Source organism: Mustelus asterias, chromosome 17, assembly GCF_964213995.1.
Source record: "Mustelus asterias chromosome 17, sMusAst1.hap1.1, whole genome shotgun sequence".
Lineage (NCBI taxonomy): Eukaryota > Metazoa > Chordata > Chondrichthyes > Carcharhiniformes > Triakidae > Mustelus > Mustelus asterias.
Genome location: NC_135817.1, coordinates 46,577,068 through 46,604,129, shown reverse-complemented (window position 1 = coordinate 46,604,129; position 27,062 = coordinate 46,577,068). Strand labels below are relative to the sequence as shown.

The 27,062-nt window shown below is 45.5% G+C and overlaps 1 protein-coding gene across 1 annotated transcript in view; it reads right to left on the bottom strand.

The window, feature by feature from the left end:
* Positions 1-26,779, bottom strand: part of LOC144506439 (NADPH oxidase 2-like) — a 55,375-nt gene extending 28,596 nt beyond the window's left edge. The window contains exons 1-4 of the mRNA XM_078232556.1: positions 26,720-26,779; positions 16,195-16,290; positions 15,988-16,098; positions 3,785-3,869 (exon numbers count right to left, since the gene is read on the bottom strand). Coding sequence (XP_078088682.1) covers positions 3,785-3,869; positions 15,988-16,098; positions 16,195-16,290; positions 26,720-26,764 — 337 coding nt within the window. The 5' untranslated portion in view covers positions 26,765-26,779. The remainder of the gene's footprint in view (positions 1-3,784; positions 3,870-15,987; positions 16,099-16,194; positions 16,291-26,719) is intronic.
* Between the last annotated feature and the right edge of the window lie 283 nt (positions 26,780-27,062).

Genomic DNA, 27,062 nt, shown 5'->3' with positions numbered 1-27,062 from the left:
GTAGTTCATTCCATTGTGCTTTTTAATTCGCACTGTTGAGTGTGGCACATCCAGGATTGATCTTAGCTGGAGTAAGGCGGAGCTGGCGTTCTGCAGGTATTGGAGCTCTTCGACTTTGCTCAGGCTCAGCCTCCAGCCTCTTTAGTTCTTGCCTTAGGTTGTCGATCTGTTTTCCTGTTGCCAACAGCTGCCCCTCCTTGCTGCTTACCAGGGATTTCTCTACCAGAATCTCGTGACACAGCTTGTGCAGTGCCTTCTCCAGATTGTGGTTTGCCTCTGTCGGACCCTTGGGGCTGCATTCTCGCTGCATTCACCCTCACATTCTCGGGGGCCGATTTTACCAAATCGGCTCTAAGTGCCGGGTGCGGTCGTAAATCAGACCCACGCCCGGCAGCCGCGCTCCAGCACCCCCATACGCCTTTTTACGGTGTGGGTCCAGTGGGCGGGGCCTAGCACATTTACATCTGTCGGAGCACCGAACTGCACATGCGCAGTTCGTCCCCCCCCCCCCCCCCCCCCCCGCCCCCCGGCCAGGGGAAGAGATGTCACATCCCCTCCCTCAGGGAAAAGACATCACATCGCCCCCCTACCCCCCCTCCCCACTCAGGGAAGAGACATCATCCTACCTATCAGGACCCCCGGAGCAAGGCCATCATCCAGGATCACAAGATGCTTTCGACGGACATCAGTGATCGAGGTAGGTCGGGGGCCCGGGGGGGGTCCAATCCCAGGGGAGGTGGGGGGGGGGGCTACTGGCGGGGCCTGCATCTCAAGGTGGTCCGATCGGGGGGGGGCTGCCGGGGTGGTGCGCAGGGGTGGTCCACGAAGGGTGGTTGAGGGCGATTCGGCGGTTCAGTTGCTGAGTTGAAGCCCTATCGGACTTGAGTTCAGCAACACGGTAAATGCACGGGCGCCGAATGGATCGGAGCCTCGTAAAGTGGGAATCCTTGGGTAAGTTGGGCGCGGGCTTCATTATGCTGATTTAAATGCATGCAAATGCATTTCAATTGGCCCGCTGGCCGATTCGGGCGTGCGCCGGATTGGTGCCCGGATCAGCCGTTGGTAAAGGCGCGATTGGCCTTGGGTCGGGTCTGGACCACATTTTAGGCCCGACACCCAACTTCACCACGATTTCGCGCCCGAAAACGAGCGTGAAATTTTGGTAAAATTGGGTCCTAGGTCTTGTTATGAATGCAACTTCCAAACTATCCAATTGAAGTTGTTGCTCCTGAAGATTTCCAAAAGGGTTCTCACCCTTTAAGAACATTTCAAATTAAGCCTTTAGGATTGGGTTGTTGAGCCAGACCAGGTCATAGTAATCCTTCCTGCTGTGGGTATGTTCATTGGACTTCAGATGCTGCTGTACAGAGTGAAATAGGAAAGGAATATTGGTGTTGCGGACCGCACTCTGAGCAGCTCCAACTCTTTTCATTTGTTCATCTGGAGCAACTCCCATCCAAACATCCTTCATGAGTTTCTTTGTTGGCTGCTTTTGCTCCTGTTGTTGCCTTTGTTTATGACCAGCAATCTTTTTATTCTTATTGATCATTGATGCATGAAGGAAGTCAGCAATTCTTTTTCCGAACAATATGTTCTTTCCAATGAACTCCCAAGTTTCTTTATGATAAGGTTTGTGATGTGCCTCAATTTCTTGTTCCTCTGCGGCTTGGAATTTACAAAGGGGACATGTAAACGCATTCCGATAATCCTCACTGTTTTTTCCAGTATACTTCTGACCTTCACTTTTGTCAAAATATTCATATGCATCTTTCGTAAACTCTTCATCCTTTGTTTCTCGATCCTGAAGCATATTTGTTGCCCTTTGCTGAGCCTTTGTCATCTTGGTCCCAGCACTTCTGGCCTGAGTCTTGGCCACAGCTTCTTTCAAAGCTTTTTCAGCAGCTGCCATTCTCTGTTCCTTTGGACTTTTGGTTAGGCTTGCTTCAGAATCTGTCATGAGATTTACCTCTGACCAATTTAATTTGACCTTTTCCATCAGGTTCTTCCCATTAGTGCCGGATAGTTTCCTTTAACGATACGCAAGGATAAGTCTACAAACTGTGCATCAATACAGCCCCTCATAGAAACCCTACAGTACAGAGAGAGGCCATTCGGCCCATCGAGTCTGCACCGACCACAATCCCACCTAGGCCCTACCCCCACATCCCTACATATTTATCCACTAATCCCTCTAACCTACGCATCTCAGGACACTAAGGGCAATTTTAGCATGGCCAATCAACCTAACCCGCACATCTTTGGACTCAATAGAACTACTTCTCCAGTATAGGTTTTTAAACACTACTTTCAAAGGTTTCAAGGTAATATGGTGAAGCTTTTCTTGATAAACTGTTTGTGATACCAATGAACCTGCTTTTCCAGTGTCCACCTCCATTTTCACTGGCTGTCTGTCCAATAAAGGAGTGACCCAGTAACAGTTTGTTGTACCAGCAATAGCCAGTACGTTTAATGACAGTTCCTCATCATCGAATCCTTTCTCCTGCCCTTTTTTACCGTGTGGATACTTTTTCCCTTATTCGGCTTTCCATTTCATGCATTCGGCTTTTGCTTTTTATAATTCTGGCTTGAAACTTGTCGGGTCCGGTCAAGAAGATATCACTTCTGGACAATTGCTGGGTAAAGCCTTACCCGGGAATCTCCAAGAGGGATTTCCCAGCACATCTTTGGGGTACTCCCATAATCTGATGCTGGGAGCCAGGAAGTTACAGGCTTTTTATACACATATTATATAGAGTAGAGGTACACGTATGGAGCTGACACCATCCTAGGTCTTTACCATTCATGCCCATCTCTCGACTGACCTTGGCTCTGGATCATGTATCTTTGTACATCACTGTGTGGACGGTACAGCACCCAGTCCCAAATTAACCCTTTATGTACCAGACTCTATACCACTACAGTGACTATTTCACCTATTCTGGCTGCACTGTGTTCTTCCTTCTATTTATTGTGTGGAGCCAGCAGCCCTTAAGTCTCTCTCACTGTCTATGCAGTAACAGTTAATTTTAAACTGTGGAAGCCAATTTAAATATGCCAATATGCTGTAAAAAAAAAGAACGTGGATGTGGGAACTGTGAGTGGAGGCCATGTTCCCTGAGTCTAACTCTTTTATACCTTCCACCCTCCCACTCCTGCCCAGCTTGAAGTGGCCAACATCAAGGCCCATATTTCAGGGTGATGAGTTTCATCAGAAGGGAAGTCACAGTTTCTTCTCCTTTCATTGTTTGACTGATGTCTAGCTGCGCACTTCTGTGTCTCAGCTGGCTGATTCAATTATTTGCATTCATAATGAGGTCAATTCCTCAGCGTGGCACATAGGGACACCTTCTGATTTCAGATCAGATCTGATCATTGTCCCTCCAAAATTAATTCAAAAATCAGGATGAAGCCTCATAAACTTAGAAACATCAATGTTGCCATTTTACAACTGTGGTTATCTTTGTGGTTAGCGCAGCCATCACGTCATCTACGCTTGAGCATCAACACAGGATGCAATTACAGACACCTGCATTACTTACACAAGGCTGAGGTGGTTTCCACGGAGGGGAAGATTTGAAGTCCCTTTTGTGGTAAAGAATTTGATTAGTTCCTTCCAAAGCTGATTGAGTAAGTCTGAAACTTTCTGATTATGAACACTCTGTTTTACTATTGATCCAAAAAAAAACCCATTTAAATATTGCAGCTTATTTCATCTGATTTCTTGGCTTGAATTCAGGAAGAAACAAAACTCACTACAATAGTGTAAGAGAACTTTCTAATTTACCTGTGTGCAGGGCAATCATATAAGCTACCAGCTTATGGAAGGAGATGTTGCTGTCCAATTGTCTTCTGAGAGTTCTTCTGCAGCACTTGGAATTAAAACAGATGTTACAATAAAAGACTGTAGCAGGTGTACAGGTGTATGTTTCAACTGATCTACTGCTGATATCAGCATCACCTAGAACAATGTACAAGCTCAAATAATTAGGACAAAAAATTCTCAATAGTTCCCAATAATTCTTGTTGAGTGTCCTATTATGTTTCTTTCTTATTCATTCATGGGATGCGGATGTCGCTGGCTGGGCCAGCATTTATTGCCCATCCCTAATTGCCCTTGAACTGAGTGCCTTGCTAGGCCATTTCAGAGGGCATTTAAGAGTCAATCACACTGGTGTAGATCTGGAATCACAGAAAGGCCAGACCGGTAAGGATGGCAGATTTCCTTCCCTAAAGGACATTGATGAACCAGATGGGTCTTTACAACAATTGACAATGGTTTCATGGTCATTGTTAAACTTTTTAATTCCAGACTTGTATTGAATTCAAATTTCAAAGTCATTGCCCTGGGTGTCTGGATTACTAGTCCAGTGACTATACCACTAAGCCATTGCCTTATCATGTTGACAATTGTTTGTGTCTCTCTCTGAATGTAATGCGAATGAGATCTGACAAAGTGATCAAGCAGCTAGTGCCTATTTCCAATCTTTGCAGTGAAACTTTAGTTACATCAGGAACACAGCATAACTCAAGCAACACGGCTGAGATCCTGTGCCCCTGCTGTATTTTGTTCCAGTAGCCCAAACAAAGGCCTGGATTTTATAGTCAATAGCGAATGTATAGCAGCAGCCCTTTATTGCTCTTAACACTTGTCCACCTAGATTCCGTAAGATTTTTGACCTGGAATTTGTGTTACTAGATAGCCATTTTAATGTGGTTCACTCTACAAGGGATCTGTTAATTATCATGCATTAAAAATGTACTTTACACTTGAATGGACGAACCAAACTTTTTCTGGTGAGTTTATTGCATGTCTATGTAGGTAAAGCAACTTCATGCCATTCCATATATTTCAATACTGAATCTTTTGCTGAGATACTGGTACAATGCAGCTTGTGGATGAAAGGGCAACTTGGAGAGCAGCATTCTGATTAGTTGTGTTTAACTGCACCAATGGATTACTCAAAGCTACTGTCAGATTCCTACTTCAATGATAATCTTAACCTCATTGTTATCTCTGCCACGATATGCAGGCAAATGCATGCATACTCAGTACCTGGTATGTAATATAATGAGAATCCTGCAGTTGTGATGTTAACCCCCCTCACTCAGCACTAACACTGAGAGCAGGGGATTAAAATGGTTGGCAGGCAGTAAGTAACCCCTGCCTTTCTCCTGTGTTACTGCCACCTGCAATTTTAATCCTTTTAAAAAATTCATTCGCAGGATGTGGATGTCACTGGCTAGACGTGCATTTGTTATCCTTTGCTAACTGCCCTTGAGAAGGTGGTAGTGAGCTGCTTCTGGAACTGCAGCATTCAGGTCGGTGCAGGTACACCCACAGTGCTGTTAGGAAGGGACTTCCAGGGTTTTGACCCAGTGACAATGAAGGAACAATGATATAGTTCCAAGTCAGGATGGTGTGTGGTTTGGAGGACAACTTGCAGGTGGTGGTGTTCCCATACAATTGCTGCCCTTGTCCTTTGAGGTGCTGTCCAGGGAGCTTTGGTGAGTTGCTTGCGTCAAGCAGTGATCTAGCAAAGATTTTTCTTTTCAAAAGGCATACGGAATTCAACATGCCTCCACGGAGACAGGCTCAGGGGTCCGGAAGGGAACGAAGGGGTTTAGGAGAGCGATAGTTGTGGGGGCCGCAATGGTTAGAGGCACGGACAGGCGGTTCTGTGGGAGTGAACGAGAATCCAGGATGGTAGTCTGCCTCCCTGGTGCCGGGGTACTGGATGTCTCCGAGAGGGTAGGAAGCATATTTAAAAAGGAAGGCAGTCAAACAGATGTGATTATACACATTGGTGAAAATGATGTAGGTAGGAAGAGCAGGGGGGTCATACGAGAGAAATTCAGGGAGTTGGGTGCTAGGCTAAAAAGTAAGGCCTCCAGGGTAGCAATCTCTGGACTGCTCCCGGTGTCTAGTGCAAGTGAGGCTTGGAACAGGGAGATTCTACAGTTGAACGCGTGGCTAAAGGACTGGTGCAAGAGGGAGGGTTTTAAATTCATAGATAATTGGGAAATCTTCAAGTCAGGATGGCAACTGTACAGAAAGGATGGGTTACACCTCAACTGGAAGGGAGCAAATATCCTGGCTGGGAGTTTTGCTAGAGTGTTTCGGCAGGATTTAAACTAGTGTGGCAGGGGGGTGGGGAACAAAACAGTAGGTCAGTAAATACTGAGGCTGGGATTGAGCTGGGGGCCAGGGCAAGGCTAGCTAAGAAGAGGAGCACTCTGGAGGAGGATGACCTGAGTGGGCCTGGAGGTCTGGAGTGCATCTGTTTGTGGTGAACCATAGTTGGTTACCACTATGAGTGCTGAGCCATGGATGGTCAGCACTATGGGTGTTTGTAGATATGTTACTGTTGTCACTGTTGGGGTTAGGGTTGGGCTGTTCTACCTGTTGATATTGTTCTGTGGTACACTCCAGTTGGCTCTGCCTACCTGGGGAAGTATAAAGGTCACTGCACTGCCTGGTGACCCTTTAGTTTGGGATTGTATTGTATATAGTGTGCTCCATTCTTGTTAGTAATAAAAGCCTTTATTTCCCGGGTACAATCTAGCCTCCTGAGTGATTTAATCGCGCATCAATTTTATTACTAACAAAATTTTGGAAAAAAACCATGGAGCAAATGTTGAAACCCGAGCGGCTTACTTTAGATCCACGTGCGGCAGGAGCGTTGAACACTTTCGACCATTGGTTAAAGTGTTTTCAAGACTACATCGATGCCTCAACAGCCATTCAAAACGACGCCGATAGACTGCAGGTCCTCCACGCGAGGGTAAGCGACACCGTATACTCATCAATCCACGATGCCCAAGACTACATAGGGGGCCATCGAACTACTTAAGAAACGGTACAACAAACCGCCAAACGAGATCCATGCTCGACACCTTCTAGCCACTCGACGGCGGTGGCCCGGCGAAACGACAGAACAGTACCTGTGTGAACTTCAGCAGCTAGCCAGAGCCTGCAACTGCAAGCCAGTGTCGGCGGCCCAGTATACGAACGACTTGATCCGAGATGCGATCGTGGCGGGAAACGGCTCGTCATATATTCGCCTTTGGCTGCTAGAGCAAGGTAATCTAGACCTCGCTAAGACAGTAGAATTGGCTGACGCTATGGAAACGGCCTCCAGAAGTCTAGAAACGTACCCCACCGACCACGTGGGAACATCATGGCAAGTTCAGCCACCGACTCAACTTTATTCAGCGGCTCCGAAAAACTGCGCGATTGTGTTTCCAACCCCGGACCTGACGACAGCGGCAGCTCCAGGAGGCCCGCGGTGTTACTTCTGTGGATTGGCGAAACACCCTCGGCAGCGATGTCCAGCTAGAACGGTATTGTGCTCCGCGTGTGGAAAGAAAGGGCATTATGCCAAAGTCTGCAGGACCAAACCACTCTCCAAACATAGCAGCGCGGTGTGTGATTCTCCTGAACCTGTCTCCTTGTCTCCAGCGTCTTCGAGGTCTTCCACCACGTGCGATTCCAGAGCGCCGCCATTCCTGACGACGGAGATGCAAGACACGTGCGACCTGCAGGAGCCACCACTGTTAGCGCCACCGACCACGTGCGATCCATGGGCGCAGCCATTTTGGTCGGCACCGACCGCAGACGATCAGCAGGGCTCATCATCATCAACCATGTCAGCTGCCTGCAGTTGCACCCAAGACCCAACGGTGGCGTCAATCATCCTGGACCAGGCCAAGCCTCACAGACTCGACAAGTCCATGATGGGCATAGAGGTAAATGGACGCCAAATTCATTGTTTGTTTGACAGCGGGAGCACGGAGAGCTTCATTCACCCTGACACCGTGAAACGGTGCGGTCTCTGAGTACGGACTGTCAGACAGACAATTTAGATGGCGTTAAGGTTCCGGTCTGTTACCGTGCTAGGGAGCTGCGTGGTCAACCTAACGGTGCGGGGCACAGTTTACGAGAACTTCAGGCTCCTTGTGATACCGCACCTTTGCACTCCGATGCTCCTGGGACTAGACTTTATGGTCCACCTGAGGAGTGTAACCCTGCAGTACGATGGGCTACTCCCTCCACTTTCAGTGGGAGCACAGCAGCCTCCAAATTGCCCAGCGTGCTCCACGTGTAGCCTCTCGACACTCAGAATCACCCCACCATCTTTATTCGAGAATCTCGTGCCAGGCTGCAAGCCCATTGCAACCAAGAGCAGGCGTTACAGCGCTGAGGATCGGATCTTGATTCGATCTGAAGTTCAGTGGCTCCTCAGGGAAGGGATCATCCAACCTAGCTCTAGTCCATGGAGAGCGCAATTAGTGGTGGTTAAAACTGGAAACAAACCCCGGATGGTCATAGACTATAGTCAGACCATTAATAGATATACGCAGCTGGATGCGTATCCTCTCCCGCGCATATCTGACATGGTCAACCAGATTGCACAGTACCGGGTGTTCTCCACCATTGACTTGAAGTCAGCTTACCACCAGCTCCCCATTTGCCCAGAGGACCGAAAATGCACGGCCTTTGAGGTGGATGGTTGTCTTTATCACTTTTTAAGGGTTCCCTTTGGCGTCACGAATGGGGTCTCGGTCTTCCAGCGTGCAATGGACCGAATGGTGGACCAGAACGGGCTGCGGGCTACCTTCCCGTACCTGGATAACGTCACTACCTGCGGCTATGACCAGCAGGACCACGATGCCAACCTCCTTAGATTTTTACGCACTGCGTCTCGCCTGAATCTGACCTACAACAGGGAGAAGTGCGTATTTCGCAAACGCCGCCTAGCAATTCTCGGATACGTGGTGGAAAACGGGGTCCTTGGCCCTGATCCAGACCGTATGCGTCCCCTCCTTGAACTTCCCCTGCCCACTAGCATCAAAGCACTGAGAAGATGCTTAGGCTTCTTTTCATACTATGCACAGTGGGTTCCCAATTATGCGGACAAAGCCCGTCCGCTCATCAAGTCTACCTCCTTTCCCCTAGCAACAGAGGCTCGCTTAGCCTTTGAAGGGATAAAAGCCGACATCGCGAAAGCCACGATGCATGCTGTTGATGAGTCCATCCCCTTTCAGGTGGAGAGTGATGCATCTGATTTCGCCCTGGCCGCCACACTTAACCAGGCGGGCAGGCCCGTCGCCTTTTTCTCTCGCACCCTCCAAGGTCCTGAAATTTGGCACTCTGCGGTGGAAAAAGAGGCCCAGGCCATTGTGGAGGCCGTTCGGCATTGGCGCCATTACTTGGCGGGAAAACGATTCACCCTGCTCCCGGGCGAGCGGTCCGTGGCGTTCATGTTCAACAACACGTTACGGGGTAAGATCAAAAATGATAAAATCTTAAGGTGGAGAATCGAACTCTCCACCTACAACTATGATATCATGTACCGGCCAGGGAAGCTCAATGAGCCCTCAGATGCCCTGTCGCGTGGAACATGTGCAAGTGTGCAGGAGAATCGATTACAGGCTCTCCACAATGATCTCTGCCATCCGGGGGTCACTCGGCTCTTCCATTTCGTAAAGGCCCGGAATCTACCCTACTCAGTGGAGGATGTCAGGTCCATAACCCGAAGCTGCCAGGTATGTGCTGAATGCAAACCGCACTTCTACCGACCTGACAGGGCACACTTCATTAAGGCCACTTGCCCTTTTGAAAGACTGAGTGTGGACTTCAAGGGCCCCCTTCCTTCGACAGATCGGAACGTGTACTTCCTCAATGTGATTGACGAGTACTCATGATTCCCTTTTGTCATTCCCTGTTCAGATACGACCGCTGCCACGGTTATCAAAGCATTACGGGATCTTTTCACCCTGTTCGGTTACCCCAGCTATATCCACAGTGATAGGGGCTCGTCATTCATGAGTGACGACTTGAGGCAATACCTGCTCTCAAAAGGGATTGCCTCAAGTAGAACTACGAGTTACAACCCTAGGGGTAACGGACAGGTTGAACAAGAAAATGCTACAGTCTGGAAGGCTGTCTTACTGGCGTTGAGGTCTAAAGGTCTTCCAGTCTCCCGTTGGCAAGAGGTACTCTCTGATGCGCTCCATTCCATCCGCTCACTCGTGTGTACGGCAACCAACGCTACTCCACATGAGAGGATGTTTTCCTTCCCTAGGAAGTCTTCCTCTGGGACCTCATTACTGTCTTGGTTGACGTACTCAGGACCTGTCCTCCTGCGGCGGCATGTTAGGACCCGCAAGTCCGACCCTTTGGTTGAACAGGTCCATCTCCTCCACGCCAACCCTCAATATGCCTATGTGGCATATCCTGACGGGCGAGAGGACACGGTCTCTATTAGAGATCTGGCGCCTGCAGGGGACTTGGAAACCCCAGTCGCTCCCACACCCCTAGTTAGGGACCCCCTGACCCTTATCTCCCCTCCTGACACGGCGCGGGCAGTATCGGGACCACCACTTAATCCTCTTACTCCCGTGTACAGCTTGCCTGAGTCCAGGAGATTGTCGCCATCTCGAGGCGTGCTCGAGTCCAGCAGATTGTCGCCACCTCGTGGTCCACCTGCCGTGAGGAACTGGAGGAGTCACTGGACACCGCCTTGGAGAGCAGGTCACCACGGTTACCAGAACCGGCGTTACCGCCAGTGTTGAGGAGGACGCAGAGACGGTGCGGTCCTCCAATACGACTGAACTTGTGAATATATGAACAGTTGTTCTGTGTTTTTTTTTGCCCCGCCGGCCTTTGTTTTAAAGGAAGGGTGAATGTGGTGAACCATAGTTGGTTACCACTATGAGTGCTGAGCCATGGATGGTCAGCACTATGGGTGTTTGTAGATATGTTACTGTTGTCACTGTTGGGGTTAGAGTTGGGCTGTTCTACGTGTTGATATTGTTCTGTGGTACACTCCAGTTGGCTTCGCCTACCTGGGGAAGTATAAAGGTCACTGCACTGCCTGGTGACCCTTTAGTCTGGGATTGTATTGTATATAGTGTGCTCCATTCTTGTTAGTAATAAAAGCCTTTATTTCCCGGGTACAATCTAGCCTCCCGCGTGATTTAATCGCGCATCACTGCTTCAATGCGAGGAGCGTAACGGGTAAAACAGACGAACTTAGGGCCTTAATGCTTATGCGGAATTTAGATGTGGTTGCAGTGACGGAAACTTGGTTAAAAGAAGGACAGGACTGGCAGCTGAATATTCCGGGGTATAAGTGTTTTAGGCGAGACAGAGGAGGGGCTAAAAAAGGTGGGGGAGTAGCGATATTAGTTAAGGAACATATTACTGCGGTGAGGAGGGTAGACAACTTAGAGAGGTCATGTACCGAGTCGCTGTGGGTGGAACTCAGGAACAGGAAGGGTGCAGTCACTATGCTGGGGGTGTACTACAGACCACCCAACAGCCCACGGAAAGTGGAAGAAAGGATATGTCAGGAGATTCTGGATAGGTGCAGAAAAAATAGGGTTGTTGTAGTGGGGGACTTTAATTTCCCTGGCACAGACTGGAAAGTGCTTAGAGCTGGGGGTCTGGACGGGGAGGAATTTGTAAAATGCGTACTGGAAGGTTCTTTGGAACAGTATGTAGATAGCCCGACTAGAGAGGGGGCTATACTGGACCTAGTTCTGGGAAATGAGCCTGGTCAGGTTGTCAAAGTTTCGGTAGGGGAACATGTGGCAAATAGTGACCACAACTCTGTTAACTTTAGGATAGTAATGGACAAGGATGAGTGCTGTCCTACGGGCAGGGTGCTAAATTGGGGGAAGGCTAACTATAGCCGGATTAGGCAGGAATTGGTGGATGTTGATTGGGAGAGGATCTTCGAGGGTAAGTCCGCGTCTGGCATGTGGGAGTCTTTTAAGGAACTATTGATAAGGCTGCAGGATAGGCATGTGCCTGTAAAAAGGAAAGATAGGAAAGGTAGGATTCGAGAGCCGTGGATAACCAGGGAAATTGAGGATCTGATTAAAATGAAAAGGGAGGCGTACGTTAAGTCCAGGCAACAGAAAACAGATGGAGCTCTGGAGGAATACAGAGAGAGTAGGAAAGAACTCAAACGGGGAGTTAGAAGGGCAAAAAGAGGTCACGAGATGTTCTTGGCAGGCAGGATTAAGGAGAGTCCTAAGGCATTCTATTCATACGTTAGGAACAAAAGAGTTGTCAGGGAGAAAATAGGACCTCTCAGGGACAAAGGAGGGGAATTATGCTTAGAACCCAAGGGAATAGGGGAGATCCTAAATGAATACTTTGCATCGGTATTCACGAAGGAGAGGGGCGTGTTAACCGGGAGTGTCTCGGAGGGAGGTGTTGACCCGTTAGAGAAAATCTCCATTACAAGAGAGGAAGTGTTAGGTTTTTTAGGGAACATTAAAACTGACAAAGCCCCAGGGCCTGATGGCATCTATCCTCGACTGCTCAGGGAGACGAGAGATGAAATTGCTGGGCCTCTGACGGAAATCTTTGTCGCTTCTTTGGACACGGGTGAGGTCCCTGAGGATTGGAGGATAGCGAATGTGGTCCCGTTGTTTAAGAAGGGTAGCAGGGATAACCCAGGAAATTATAGGCCGGTGAGCTTGACGTCCATGGTAGGGAAGTTGTTGGAGAGGATTCTTAGAGACAGGATGTATGTGCATTTAGAACGGAACAATCTCATTAGTGACAGACAGCATGGTTTTGTAAGAGGGAGGTCGTGCCTTACAAATTTGGTGGAGTTTTTTGAGGAAGTGACAAAAACGGTTGATGAAGGAAGGGCCGTGGATGTCGTCTATATGGATTTCAGTAAGGCATTTGACAAAGTCTCACATGGCAGGTTGGTTAAGAAGGTTAAGGCTCATGGGATACAAGGAGAAGTGGCTAGATGGGCGGAGAACTGGCTTGGCCATAGGAGACAGAGGGTAGTGGTCGAAGGGTCTTTTTCCAGCTGGAGGTCTGTGACTAGTGGAGTTCCGCAGGGCTCTGTACTGGGGCCTCTGCTATTTGTGATATATATAAATGATTTGGAAGAAGGTGTAACTGTGTAATCAGCAAGTTTGCGGATGACACGAAGATGGCTGGACTTGCGGATAGCGTAGAGCATTGTCGGGCAATACGAGCAGGATATAGATAGGCTGGAAAATTGGGCGGAGAGGTGGCAGATGGAGTTTAATCCGGATAAATGCGAAGTGATGCATTTTGGAAGAAATAATGTAGGGAGGAGTTATACAATAAATGGCAGAGTCATCAGGAGTATAGAAACACAGAGGGACCTAGGTGTGCAAGTCCACAAATCCTTGAAGGTGGCAACACAGGTAGAGAAGGTGGTGAAGAAGGCATATGGTATGCTTGCCTTTATAGGACGGGGTATAGAGTATAAAAGCTGGAGTCTGATGATGCAGCTGTATAGAACGCTGGTTAGGCCACATTTGGAGTACTGCGTCCAGTTCTGGTCGCCGCACTACCAGAAGGACGTGGAGGCGTTAGAGAGAGTGCAGAGAAGGTTTACCAGGATGTTGCCTGGTATGGAGGGTCTTAGCTATGAGGAGAGATTGGGTAAACTGGGGTTGTTCTCCCTGGAACGACGGAGAATGAGGGGAGATCTAAAAGAGGTGTACAAGATTATGAAGGGGATAGATAGGGTGAACGGTGGGAAGCTCTTTCCCAGATCAGAAGTGACGTTCACGAGGGGTCACGGGCTCAAGGTGAGAGGAGCGAAGTATAACTCAGATATTAGAGGGATGTTTTTTACACAGAGGGTGGTGGGGGCCTGGAATGCGCTGCCAAGTAGGGTGGTGGAGGCAGGCACGCTGACATCGTTTAAGACTTGCCTGGATAGTCACATGAGCAGCCTGGGAATGGAGGGATACAAACGATTGGTCTAGTTGGACCAAGGAGCGGCACAGGCTTGGAGGGCCGAAGGGCCTGTTCCTGTGCTGTATTGTTCTTTGTTCTTTGTACCACCATCCTATCAGCTAAAAGAAGCATGTTCTGTTACCTTTACTCTTTCATCTTTTTAGTGGACAAATAGACATATTACCAAAGGTGAAATAGTCTCATAATTGAAAGTGTTTTGCATAGAAACATAGAAACTAGAAGCAGAAGTAGACCATTCGGCCCTTCGAGCCTGCTCCACCATTCATTTTGATTATGGCTGATCATCAAATTCAGTATCCTGATCCTGCCTTCCCCCATATCCTTTGATCCCTTTAGCCCCAAGAGCTATATCTAATTTCTTCTTAAAATAAGACAACATTTTGGTCTTAACTACTTTCTCTGGTAGTGAATTCCACAGATTCATCACTCTCTAGGTGAATAAATTTCTCCTCACCTCAGTTCTTAAAGGTTTACCCATTATTCTCAAACTATGACCCCTGGTTCTGGACTCCCCCACCATTGGGAACATTCTTTCTGAATCTACTCTATCTAATCCTGTTAGAATTTTATAATTTTCTATGCGATCCCCTCTCACTCTTCTAAACTCCAATTAATATATTCCTGACTGACTTAGTCTCGCCTCATATGACAGAAATGCCATCCCAGGAATCAGCCTGGTAAATATGCTTCTGGCACTCCCACCAAGTTAGTGAATAAAAGGCACACAATTTAAAACATTGCAGCACAGAAACAAGCCATCTTAGTAAGTCTGCATTCATGTTTTTCTCTGGTCTAATCCCCCTCTTATTTACACCCCTAATTCCCTTTTAATATCCACCTATTTCAGGTAACTACCTAGTTTCTTATTAAAACAACTTCAACTTCTAACTTTAAATTTTAACCTCCCAAATATCCCGCCGTTTAAAAGTCTGGTCAATTGGGTGAGATATTGAAGGGCACATGGAATTATCCTTCGACACGAGTCAGTGTCTTTAATAGGTGAGAAAAAAGGAGATAAACTGTTTCTTTCTTGACGTACAGTAGTTGGCTATCGAATTTCAAGTAATAGAGACCTGGGAACACCACGGCTTGCAGGTTCCAATCCAAGCCAATCATCACCCAAATTTGGAAATGCATCATCGTTCCTTCGCTGTTGCTGGATCAAAATCCTGGAATTCCCTCCCACCAGCACTGTGGGTGTATCTACATCACATGAACTGTATAGTGCTTCAGTTCAGGCAGCTCACCATCACCAGTTCAAGGGCAATTAGGTTCAGGCAATAAATGCTAGCCACATGGGATGCCCACATCCCGTGAATGAATAAATATTTTGAATATTTTGAATAAATATATTGCCCATCCCTAGTTGCTCTTGGAGGGCAGTTGAGAGTCAACACATTGCTGTGGTTCTGGAGCCACATGTAGGCCAGACCAGGTAAGGACAGCGGGATTCCCTCCATAAAGGACATTAGTGAACCAGATGGGTTTTTCCAACAATCATCAATGGTTTCATGGTCATCAGTAGATTCCTAATTCCAGGTACTTTTATTGAATCTGCCATGGCAGGATTCGAAGCCGGGTCCCCAGAACATTAACTGAGTTCTCTGAATGAATCATCTACCGATAATACGCTAGGCCATCACCTCTGCTAATGAATAAAAAAGATCAAATATTGGAACCAGAAATAATTCCACATCAGCAGTATGGCGAAGCAACGTGTTGTGGCTTGACTGGTACTGCGGGATTTTAAGTGGGATTTCCAAGTTTCCGTTGAATGATGCACCAAGTACTGAAACTGAAAGCCAAGTGGGAAATCCTGTGGAGCTTCTGTCAGCCTATCCCACTGCCTGTACGAACACTAACATTGGGAGGAATACATAGAATCCCTAAAGTACAGAAGGAGGCTATTCGGCCCATTGAATCTATACCGTCCCCAATCCCGCCCAGGCCCTATTTCTGTAACCCTAATTTACCCTGTTAAACCCTCTGACCCTAGAGTCTATTTAGCATGGCCAATCAACCTAACCTGCACATCAATACCCATCACCTGCCCACTTTCTCAAGATGAGATGTTACAAGCCATTTAAAGGCTGAGAGGTGAGGGTGTGTTCGGGGAGGGGGGGGGGGGGGGGGGGGGGAGCGCATGGTTAATAAATATTAAAAAAAGAGATAAACATGCACACATTTTTATGCAATCATGTAGATTTTTTAACACTTACCCCACATGATCCTCTCAGGAATGACAGCAGATTTCGGCACACTGGCAGAAGGATCAGCATGCAGTTAAAGTTCAAGCATGCAGCGGGTGCTCGAGCCCAGGCCAGTGCAGACTATATTAAATAAACAGAAACAAACGTGAGCAGCCGTGCTTGTGCAGTAAAGGAACAACCATCTAAATGGTGGTATCTAAAGGCATGCAAACTCACTCCAAGAAGCTCCCGTGTGTAATAAAATTTCTGTCCATCCTCATACACGAAAAAGTAATGCACAAAGAGAAATGCATTTATTCCAAGCCACACCAGCTATAAAAAGAGAGAAAAATGAACACAGTAAGGAATCATGTTGCACAGGACTGAGGAAAAAAACATTCTTGAGCCTTTTGTGGTTTAACTTCAATTTCTCCAGTTCCATTAAGTCTGTTCCATTTTGTTTGTTCCTTTGCTCCTCTGGAAGTGTAAGATTAGGCAAGGAAGGTCGTACATCTTGGTCAGCTTCCCCGCTGTTTAAATGAATGGAGGAAAAGTAATTCGGAATGTGTTACACTCCCGTGAAATCCTCCTAACTCAATTTTCCTCAGAGCACGCTATAATACATGCAGGTGGAACAGAGAAACAATTGCCCCATTATGTGGGAATCTTAGCCCATTCCACCGTCTCCGAATCTAATTGATTGTTTCCCACTTCCCTCCCACCTCCCCAGCAGTCTTTCCTGTTTCATGCAACCTTCAGGAATAAGTTTATTCATTAGCGTCACAAGTAGGCTTACATTAACACTGCAATGAAGTTACTGTGAAAATCCCCTAGTCGCCACACTCCTGACGTCTGTTCGGGTACACTGAGGGAGAATTTAGCATGGCCAATCCACCTAACCAGCGCGTCTTTCAGACTGTGGGAGGAAACCAGAGCACCCGGAGGAAATCCACGCAGACACAGGGAGAATGTGCAGACTTAGCACAAACAGTGACCTGAGGCCGGAATCGAACCCAGGCCCCTGGTGCTGTGAGGCAGCAGTGCTAACCATTGTGCCACCGTGCCACCCTGATTTACCTGGACTTATCTCCTCGTTTTTTTTACCTGTGGTGTGTCCTTAGGTTCTAACCTAGATTTCTGAATTTAGTAAAAAGAACAGAAACACCTTAAACTATTGGACTCAAAATGACACCTTGTTGATGAGAAAGAAACAATTTTCATTGTAGGGCTTTTCTAATTCAACACTTGACAAAAAAAACTCCAAGATGCTATACACCAAATACCAGAACCAAAACAAAAGTAACAAGATATGCAGTAATGAACTAAAGAAAAAAAAACTTTAAAAGTTAGAAAATCCTTGTCATGTGTAGGGTTAAGGTGGGTGATATTGTGCCCAGATTTTGACACTGTGAACTATTTCTTTTTTTTAAACCATCCAGAGTGTGCAAAAATAAAACACAAGACCACCCCAATGTAATAACTATTGAAAATTACCAAATAAAGTCCAAAGATGTGCAGGTTAGGTGGATTGGCCATGCTAAATTGCCTCTTAGTGTCCCTGGATGTGTAGGTTAGGTGGATTGGCCATGCTAAATGTGCAGGATTACGAGGATAGGGCAGGGGAGAGGGCCTGGGTAAGATACTCTGTCAGAGGGTTGATGCAGACTCAATGGGCCAAATGGCCTCCTTCTGCACTGTAGGGATTTTATGAATTTCGAGGTTGCAAAATTGGATGATTCCTGGATTGAAACGTAGCCATATTTCTTATCCACAGCTTGGTAAGGCATGCTATGATCTTGACATTCCAAGGGCAATTTTAGGAATGCAGGAGAAGGTCATTTAGCCATTCAGTGAGATCATAGCTTAAAGGCATCTGAACTTCACTTTGGTTCCAATATCCCTTACACTTCGGCCAAATAAAATTCTTTCAATTTTGAATTTTTCAGTTTACCTCGCTGCAAGAGTTTCAGATTTCCACCATCCTTTCTGGGCATCACTCCTGAAAGACCTAGCTCAAATTTTCAGGTTATATCCTCTTGTTTTGATTCCCTATGAGAGGAGCTATTTTCTCTCTATCTACCCTAGCAATGCCTTTGATCACCTTAAACAGGTCAATTAGATCATCACTTAGCCTTCTATACATTTGCCTATGCAACTTGTTCTCGTACTTGAACTTTTCCAAACATTTTCTCAGCAGTTTAGGCAGCTTCCAAACACAAAGTAATCATAGAAATCATAGAAACCCTACAGTGCAGAAAGAGGCCATCTGGCCCATCCTGCCTGCACCAACCACAATCCCACCCAGGCCCTACCCCCACATCCCTACACATTTACCCGCGAATCCCTCTAACCTACGCATCTCAGGACACTAAGGGGCAATTTTAGCATGGCCAATCAACCTAACCCGCACATCTTTGGACTGTGAGAGGAAACCGGAGGACCCGGAGGAAACCCATGCAGACACGAAGAGAATGTGCAAACTCCACACAGACAGTGACCCAAGCCGGGAATCGAACCCAGGTCCCTGGAGCTGTGAAGCAGCAGTGCTAACCACTGTGCTAATGTTTCCCATGAACCAAGACTTGACCTCATGTACAAAGTAGCAATGATAGCAAGTCTATCAGCGAACATTATATCATTTTATCACTGGAAGTAGGAGCGATACCATCATGCATGCTTGATCCTTCCAACTAATTGGATACACCATGTTGGCAAATCATATAGTTCAGGATGAAAAGTATGAATGAAGTTTACTGAGAAGTAAGACAGATATAAGCAAGAACAAAAACAATAGGTTCCCCCAAAGTACAATACTTTTTCAATATCTTTGTACTGTACGTCCAGGATGAGTAATTAGTATTAAGTAGATTGAACTACATCAGTTATAATATATATAACATTGCAGTCAGGCAGGAAAAAAATTGAAGAATTTCAATTACTGGCCTGGATTAAATGCCACCCTACACTTTTACCGTCAAGAAAGTGTATAGATATTTAGCTAACCTAAACATTCAAACATAATGGCCGGAATGTTACGGTCATTCACTCCGGCGGGATTTTCCCATCCCGCTGCAGTAAATGGAGATTTGGCTGGCCGCTAAATTCTCCAACCTCGCTGCTGTGAGAGTGTGGTGTGAACAGCTGGTAAATCATGCCCAATGTCAGCTGCAGAAAAGGAAAAGGAGAAATTTGAGTAAAATAGTTTAATTTTACCCCTTTATATGAGGGCGAGCGACACAGTGGCACAACGGTTAGCACTGCTGCCTCACAACGCCAGGGACCTGGGTTCAATTCCAGCCTTGGATGACTATCTGTGTCGAGTTTGCACATTCTCCCCGCGTCTGCGTGGGTTTACTCTGGGTGCTCCAGTTTCCTCCTACAGTCCTAAGATGTGCAGGTTAGGTGGATTGGCCATGGTAAATTACCCCTTAGTGTCACAAAAGTGTGTAGATTAGCAGGGTAAATATGTGGGGTTACGGGGCTAGGGCCTGGGTAAGATGCCCTGTTGGAGAGTCAGTGCAGACTCAAGGGGCTGTATAGCCACCTTCTGCACTGTAGGCGTTGTATGATTCTAATTGGAGGAGGACCGATTTCAGTGGAGTGAGAACAGATCTGGTCCAGGTAAACTCGAATAAAAGATTAACAGGGAAAACTGTAATGTAACAATGGGCTGCCTATAAAGAGGAGATGGCTTGGGTGCAGTCGAGATTCATTCGCCACAAGGGGGAAAGGCAGTGCAAGCAAAGCCAGAGCTATATAAAAAACGAGATAGAGAGTATGAAGTAGGAAACGGCTACATGTGACAGATGTCAGCTTTATAATGCAAAATAAGAATCAGGCTGAACATGGAAAGTTAGAGAGCAAGTGAGATAGAAAATGAGAGAGTGGCAAAGAAAGAGAATAAGAAAAGTCAGGTTAGTGAAAGAGGAGATAGTTGAGGCATTAAATGGATTAAAATTGATAAAGAAGTGATTTAAGAACGACTAACTGTACATAAAATTATTAAGTCACTAGGACTGAATGGGCGCATCCAAGGTTACGGAGGGAATTATCAGGTGACACGGTGGTGTCTCACAGCGCCAGGGACCTGGGTTCGATTCCTGCCTTGGGTCACTGTCTGTGTGGAGTTTGCACATTCTCCTCGTGTCTGCGTGGGTTTCCTTGGGTGCTCCGGTTTCCTCCCACATTCTGAAAGACGTGCTGGTTAGGTGCATTGACCCGGACAGGTGCCAGTCTGTGGTGGTGTCATTGCAGTGTTAATGTAAGCCTTACTTGTGACTAATAAATAAATTTTAGAATTAAGGGCGGAAATTGCTGAGGCCCTGCTGGTCATAGCCTCCTAATCATCCTTAGTTGTACAGATAGTGCCAGAGGATTGAAGAATTGCAAACATTACAACCTTGCTCAAAAAAGTGTGTAAAGATAAATCTGGCAACTACATGTCAGTCAGCCAGTTTAAACTTGGTGGTCAGAAAACCTTCTGGATTATAATTAGAGAAATTATAATCCAGAACAAAATTAACAGTTACATGGGTAGATGTGGGTTAATTAGGGACTTATTAAAGGCAAATCATGTTTAACTAATTTGATTGAGATTTTTGATGAGGTAAAAGAGGGAGTTAATAAGGACCATGCAAAAGAGGCCCTGGACCAGATTCTCCAACCTTGCCCGCGGCATGGATTCTCCAATCCCGCTCCAGTGAATGGAGATTTGGCTGAGCACCAAATTCTCCATTCTTGGTGACAGTGATAGCTTGGCATGTGAGATGGGAGAATAAGTATGCAATAGGTGTTTGATAAAGTGCCACACATTGGCTTGCCAGTAAAGTTGAAACCTATTCAGTAAAAGGGACAGTGGCAGCATGGGTATGAAGCTGGATTGAAAGGAACCGGAGAGTGGTGGTGACTAGTTGATTTTGTTTTGGAGGAAGGTGTATAAGGGATTCCCCAGGGTCGATACTGGAACCATTGTTTTTCTTGATATAAATTAACAACATTGATTTGGGCATACAAGCCACAATTTCGAAACGTTCAGATGACACAAAAGTAGCGTGTTGAGTATAGTAGTAGAGGAATATAGACAAGCTGGTGGAATTTTCAGATAAATGACAAATGAAATTTAATGCAGGGAAGCATGAAATGATACATTTCAGTAGGAAGGACAAGGAGAGGCGAGCTGAATGAAAGGATACAATTCTGAAGGTGGTGTCGGGATAGAGAGACCTAGAGGTAAGTATGTGCAAATTGTTCAAGGTGGCAGGGCAGGCTGAGAAAGTGGTTAAAAAGGCATAAAGGATCCTGAGTGTTACATAAAGAGGCATAGAGTACAAAAACAAGGAAGTTGTGACTCTTAAACTGCTTAGGTCTTGTCTGGAATGTTTCATACAATTCTGGGCATGACACTTTAGGAAGGATTTAGCAAGGGGGCACTAAAGATTCAGAGTGGGATCTTCCACCCCCTCCCCCCCAGTGACATGTTTTGCAGTAGCGGAGGCAGTCCCCCATTGGCTGGTGGTGGGATTTTCCAGTCCTGTCGCTGTCAACGGGGTTCCCCATTGTTCATACCCGCAACCACCAGGGAGCCAGAGGCGGGAAATTGCTGTCAGTGGGACTGGGTGATCATGCTGGCAGAAACAGCTGGAAAATCCACCCTTACAAAAATGATTCTAGGGCTGTGGGATGTGTGGGTAGATTGGTGATGGCTGGAAACCTACCATTGTTCACACCAGCGGGGTTTTCCCATTCCGCTGCAGTGAATGGAGATTTGGCTGGCCGCCAAGTTCTCCACCCTCGCTGCAGCTGGAACGTGGTGTGAATGGCAGGTAAGGTCGAGCTCGATGCTGAGAGGAGATTTGAAAAGAATGCTAAAAGTAATTAAGGATCTGCCTAAAGTATCTAAAGAAAAAGAATTTCCATTGTTGGAAAGAATCCGAGGTGAATAACAAAACAACTAATGGTGATATGAAGAGAAACTTTTTTTACGCGCTGTGTCTCCTGCCAATGCAGGCCACCAGCACCCACCTACATTGTAAACTTGTCTGCACAGAAAACCATTGATGCATAGACTGCAAACACAGTCCGGTATAAAACATTGGAAAGTAAAACCAGACATTTCTGTGGTTATTGTTAATGAAACTATGTATGTTGCAGATTGTGTAAAAGAAAACAGTGCAGAGAAAAGCAAAATGGATCAGGTATGGATGAGTGATCTCCCAGGCTTTGTAAATACAGGTACCACACTTCTTATCCAGTGCCCCTCAATCCAGAAGGACTCAAAAACCAGCCACATTCGAAGCTGGCACCCTGGGTAGCAATTTGAATAAAACCCTTTTGTTCTCTCTTCCTCATGCTTTATTTTATGTATTATAAGTTCATGCTAGGCCTAGGATCTAACATCCATAAAATCCCCAAATCCGGCACACATCTGGTCCCGAGCGGATTTGGGGCTCGGTGCCTGTAGTAGAACTGACAATGTGCCCGAGAGAAAGATAAAGAAATTTCCTAGGTGAAAATGGGTATTGTATTTTGTTCTGAATAGAATACCCTTTCTGGTTCCAAAATCCATTCTCTAGGGTTGTTAATTGAATCTTCTTCTTCAGTTCAGCTCTGATTAGGGTTCCTGTGAGTTTGAATTTTGTTTAAAAAAGGGGAGAAACTAAATGTTGAGGATAAGCGTCACACCCAGGTTTGGCGAGTGAGTGTCATAATATGGGCTCTTGATGTTACTGTGGTGGTGCGTCAATGATGAGATCTTGATGAGAACTTGTATGTTTAAACCTTTATTAGCAGACTTTAATTATTTACAGTTCTAAGTATGGTCTTACATGCAGGCTAAATGCTTACGAAGTGCTCTTCTAGACTGGTTTTTTACCATGTGATTACATACTGTGGGGGTTGCCACACTTCAGTCCCACGTTAGTCCTTGCTCTGCCGAGTGTTTTATATTATAAGGCATGTAGGTACAATGAGTAGAGTTTGATCTCCGTCGCTCACAATGACATTACCGAGTGAAGTGGTGCAATTGCTCATGCACTGCGTTTGCGGAAAGTGCAACCTTCTTTACTCAGAAGGTGTTCCTGATCTACAACGCCCTGCTTGAGAGTATTCTGGGGAGTAGATTCAATCATGGCATTCACAAGGGGGTTGGATAAGCATCCGAAGAGAAAACAGTATTCCAGGATTACAGGGAAAGGTTGGGGAGTGAGACGAGCTGAATTATTTTTGATAATCCAACATGGATGTGACTGGCTGAATGGCCTTCTTCTGTTCCGTAACTATTCAATGTTCCTATTGTCAGTCAGAATTGATTTCAAAGAAACAAACATGTCAGCAGTGTTTTATGTCAATGCGCAGTGCAGAGTAATACAAACCCTGGTATAATGGGGGCCATTTTAAGCCCCGAAAAATGGAAGTTTGGGTCAGGTGAGACCCAAACTTAAACCCCGAACCCAACCCGCGTCAAATTTGCCTGCCTCTGGTTAGCAATAGAGGTGAAATGAGAGGGGCATCCAATCTGGGAGGCTTCCAGGAAGCAGGGCACTCACTTAAATATTTTAATGAGCCTTCAATTTCAGATTCCTCTTACATTCTGTAACCGCTGGATTAGGGAAGCTAGCTACTCCTGGGTCATGGCCTTTTCTGCAGCATCCTTGCTCAACAGGGGGCCAAGATGGTTAGTCAGGTTGACTTCTGAAAAAGTTACAAAAATTCCATGCTATGGAGTTAGAACAACGCATTATTCCAATCAGGCAAGGTGGCACAGTGGTTAGCACTGCTGCCTCACAGTTCCAGAGACCTGGGTTCAATTCCGGCCTTGGGTGACTGTGTGGAGTTTGCACGTTCTCTCCATGTCTGTGTGGGTTTCCTCCGGGTGCTCCGGTTTCTTCCCACTGTCAAAAGATCTGTGGATTAGGTTGATTGGCCATGCTAAATTGCCCCTTAGTGTCAGGAGAACTAGCAGGGTAAACACATGGGGTTATAGGGATAGGCCCTGGGTGGGATTGTTGTTGGTGCAGACTCGATGGCCGAATGGCCTCCTTCTGCACTGTAGGGATTCTATGATTCTACCTGCAACAATGGATGGAAGTGTCAAAGTACCCTTTCAACAGGGCATGTCTCAGACCACCCATTCACATGATAGATACAAGCATAAATAGTGATGGCAGTATAAGGCAGTGATGGCAGTATAAGGCAGACATGTGGACAAAATATTAAATGAAACTACATTTTGATTTGTGGCCATCAATCAGGACCAACCTGTTAAACAACAACTATGGCTGGCGTCAAATGTTAAAAGTGAGGGCTGCAGATGATAATTGGTCCGTGCTAAAATTAGCGATTGTCACCAAAAGTTGTGATTTTATCTTCTTATTAGGAATATCAATGACTCAATCAGTGCCTTCGCTGGGATGATGTTCCAGGAATAGAAGGGAGTTGGTATGGCTATGAGTCTTATTTCTTTTATTCCAGGGTGGTATAGAGCAGCAGTATCATTATGGGATGTCTAGATTCTTGCAATATCTGCCTAAGAAAATAATTGTGGCCAGGAGAGACTTGGATCGGTGTCTTTGGCAGCTGTTAAAGAGGCTCGTGGTTGCTTCCTATTTAGTGCATGCAAATGAACCATGTCACAAGGGGTGAGGGGTTGGGTGATGTGTCAGAGCACAACCCCAACACTACAATGTAAAAGACTAACAGTATTTTGCAAAAAGTCTTGAAGTAGCAGATCAATCCAAAAAGTTAAAAGTAAAGATCTATCTTGATATTACCAAGCCTTCATTTATGATTATTAATAACTGAACAGCAGGTCAAGAATCAACAGCACCAGGTTTTTATGGAGATGGTTGACCCCTTATTTTTGCGCAGAACTCTTAGGGAAAATCTTAGCTCAGTGATATCCACTGCCACGTAATTTACATTTTTGTGCCCTCTTCAGGCACAATCATGTACAAACACCAGAATAGAGGAACTTTGCGAACAAGTCAGAAGCAGAATGAGAGCAAAGGGTTAATACCCAATTTTAGGAATAGGAACATCACCGTTTAGAGAGCACACACTAGAATAAAATATCACACTTCAACACTAACTGTTACGCAAAAGTTAATTTCCAAAATCTTGACCAGAGTAAAAATAATAAAAAGTTCTCGAATTCACTTCCTAAAGTACATCAGTTTGAATAAAACATATTTGCCGTATCTGCTTGTGCTATTAATAACAATTTGAACAATTCATCATAGAACCCCTACAGTGCAGAAGGAGGCCATTTAGCCCATCACATCTGCACTGACGCACACACCCAGGCCCTCTCTCCATCATGCCACATATTAATCCCGCTAACCTACACATCCCGGGACACTAAGGGGCAATTTAGCATGGCCAATCAACCTAACCTGCACCTCTTTGGACTGTGGGAGGAAGCTCACTCAGACACGGGAAAATGTGCAAACTCCACATAGACAGTGAACCAAGCCAGGAATCAAACCTTGGTCCCTGGAGTTGTGAGGCAACAGTGCTACCCATTGTGCCACCGTGCTTATGCTTCAAATCTGTTGACTCTTCACATTCAAATATTTATTGAATGAAGCTCTCCAGACTCCTTTGTAAGATAGAGGTGCTAATCAAAAATTAGAACAACTGTGCAAATAATCTCTCAACCCCCCAAAAAATGTGGGCGTCATTAATGGGAAGACTATCATTTATTGCCCACCCCTAATTGTCCTGAGATGGTTGAACTGGGTCACCTTCTTGTACTGCTGCAATACAATTCTTTCTATTTTTTTTACAGTGATTTTGATAGCATCCTTTGATCTAGGATGCCTTCCGAGATCACTTCAGACGGTTGCTAAGAGTCAATCATACATGAAAGTTCGATAGGGCTCCTTCCCCAGAAGGACATTAATGAACCAATTGTGGTTTTAACTGGTAGCTTCAAGTTCATTATTTAGTGCTTTATTTTCAAATTTTTGTAACCTGAATTCACAGGTTACAAGACTGCAAGAAACTAGCATGTGACATTAATAAATCAAATCAAATCAAAATCATTCTGAAACTACAGTGGTGGGGTTGAACTATTCATTTATTAATCCAGACTTTAGGATTTTGGATTATGAGTCCGATAAAATAATGATTAAACTGTTGTATCAAATATGCAATTAACAGTAAACGCTCAAACTCACTGTTACAACAAGTTTGTGGTTCCCTTGCTAACATGAATAAATACAACAATATCCTTCATTAAAATATACTTTCTATTTGCTCAAGTGATAACAAATTTTCTGCTTGTTATTTGACACATCTTATCTAAAACAAATTGAATGCCATGGCAAAGCAAAGGCAACAAAGTTTATTAATTAACACTGCAATTAAGTGATTGTGAAAATCCCCTGGTCGCCACACTCTGGCACTAACGAAGGGGAATACTTGAATCTAAATATTTAATATTCATTATTTAGCTAAAGAAGCATCAGAGAGGAAATTGTATTTTCTAATTAGAACAATTCTATGAGCAATTTCTTAGGATTTCTTTGTGCAATTCAAGTGTTTTGTTTTATCATTTATTCTTGAAAGAACAAACAATTGAAAGCATGAGCATTTCAGTTCTCCGAAATAGTAGCCACAAAAATAACAAAATGTAAATTTAACACCACAGCTCGCCTTAAAAATATTTAAAACGGTTTATTTTTATTTAAAACGACTCGTAAAAGAGGAATGAAGCCACGTGTAAAAGTGTGGAACCGTTGCTTTTTACGTTTGGAATACTTACAATCACGAAGATCGAAACTCCCTCATTCACCAGCCAGTTTCCCATGCTTGAAGTACTGATGAACTCACTCACACACAGATGTCAATTTAATCAAAAATACAAGGAAGTGAGAATTTTTTCGGTGAGTTGCACAACAACCATCTTCTCTATTGGACAAGAAATGAAATGAATAAAACAAACTGCATGGCTTAGTTATATGTATCATTAAACTAATCCTTTTCTGCTCTTCGCGGTACAGACGTGCTTAAAATTATGGATAGATATTTCTGTCAGTAGCAGGAGAGAGACTAACCCCCCACTTCTCCCCTTCCCTCTGCCCTTTTGTGCCGGAATTTTAACTCCT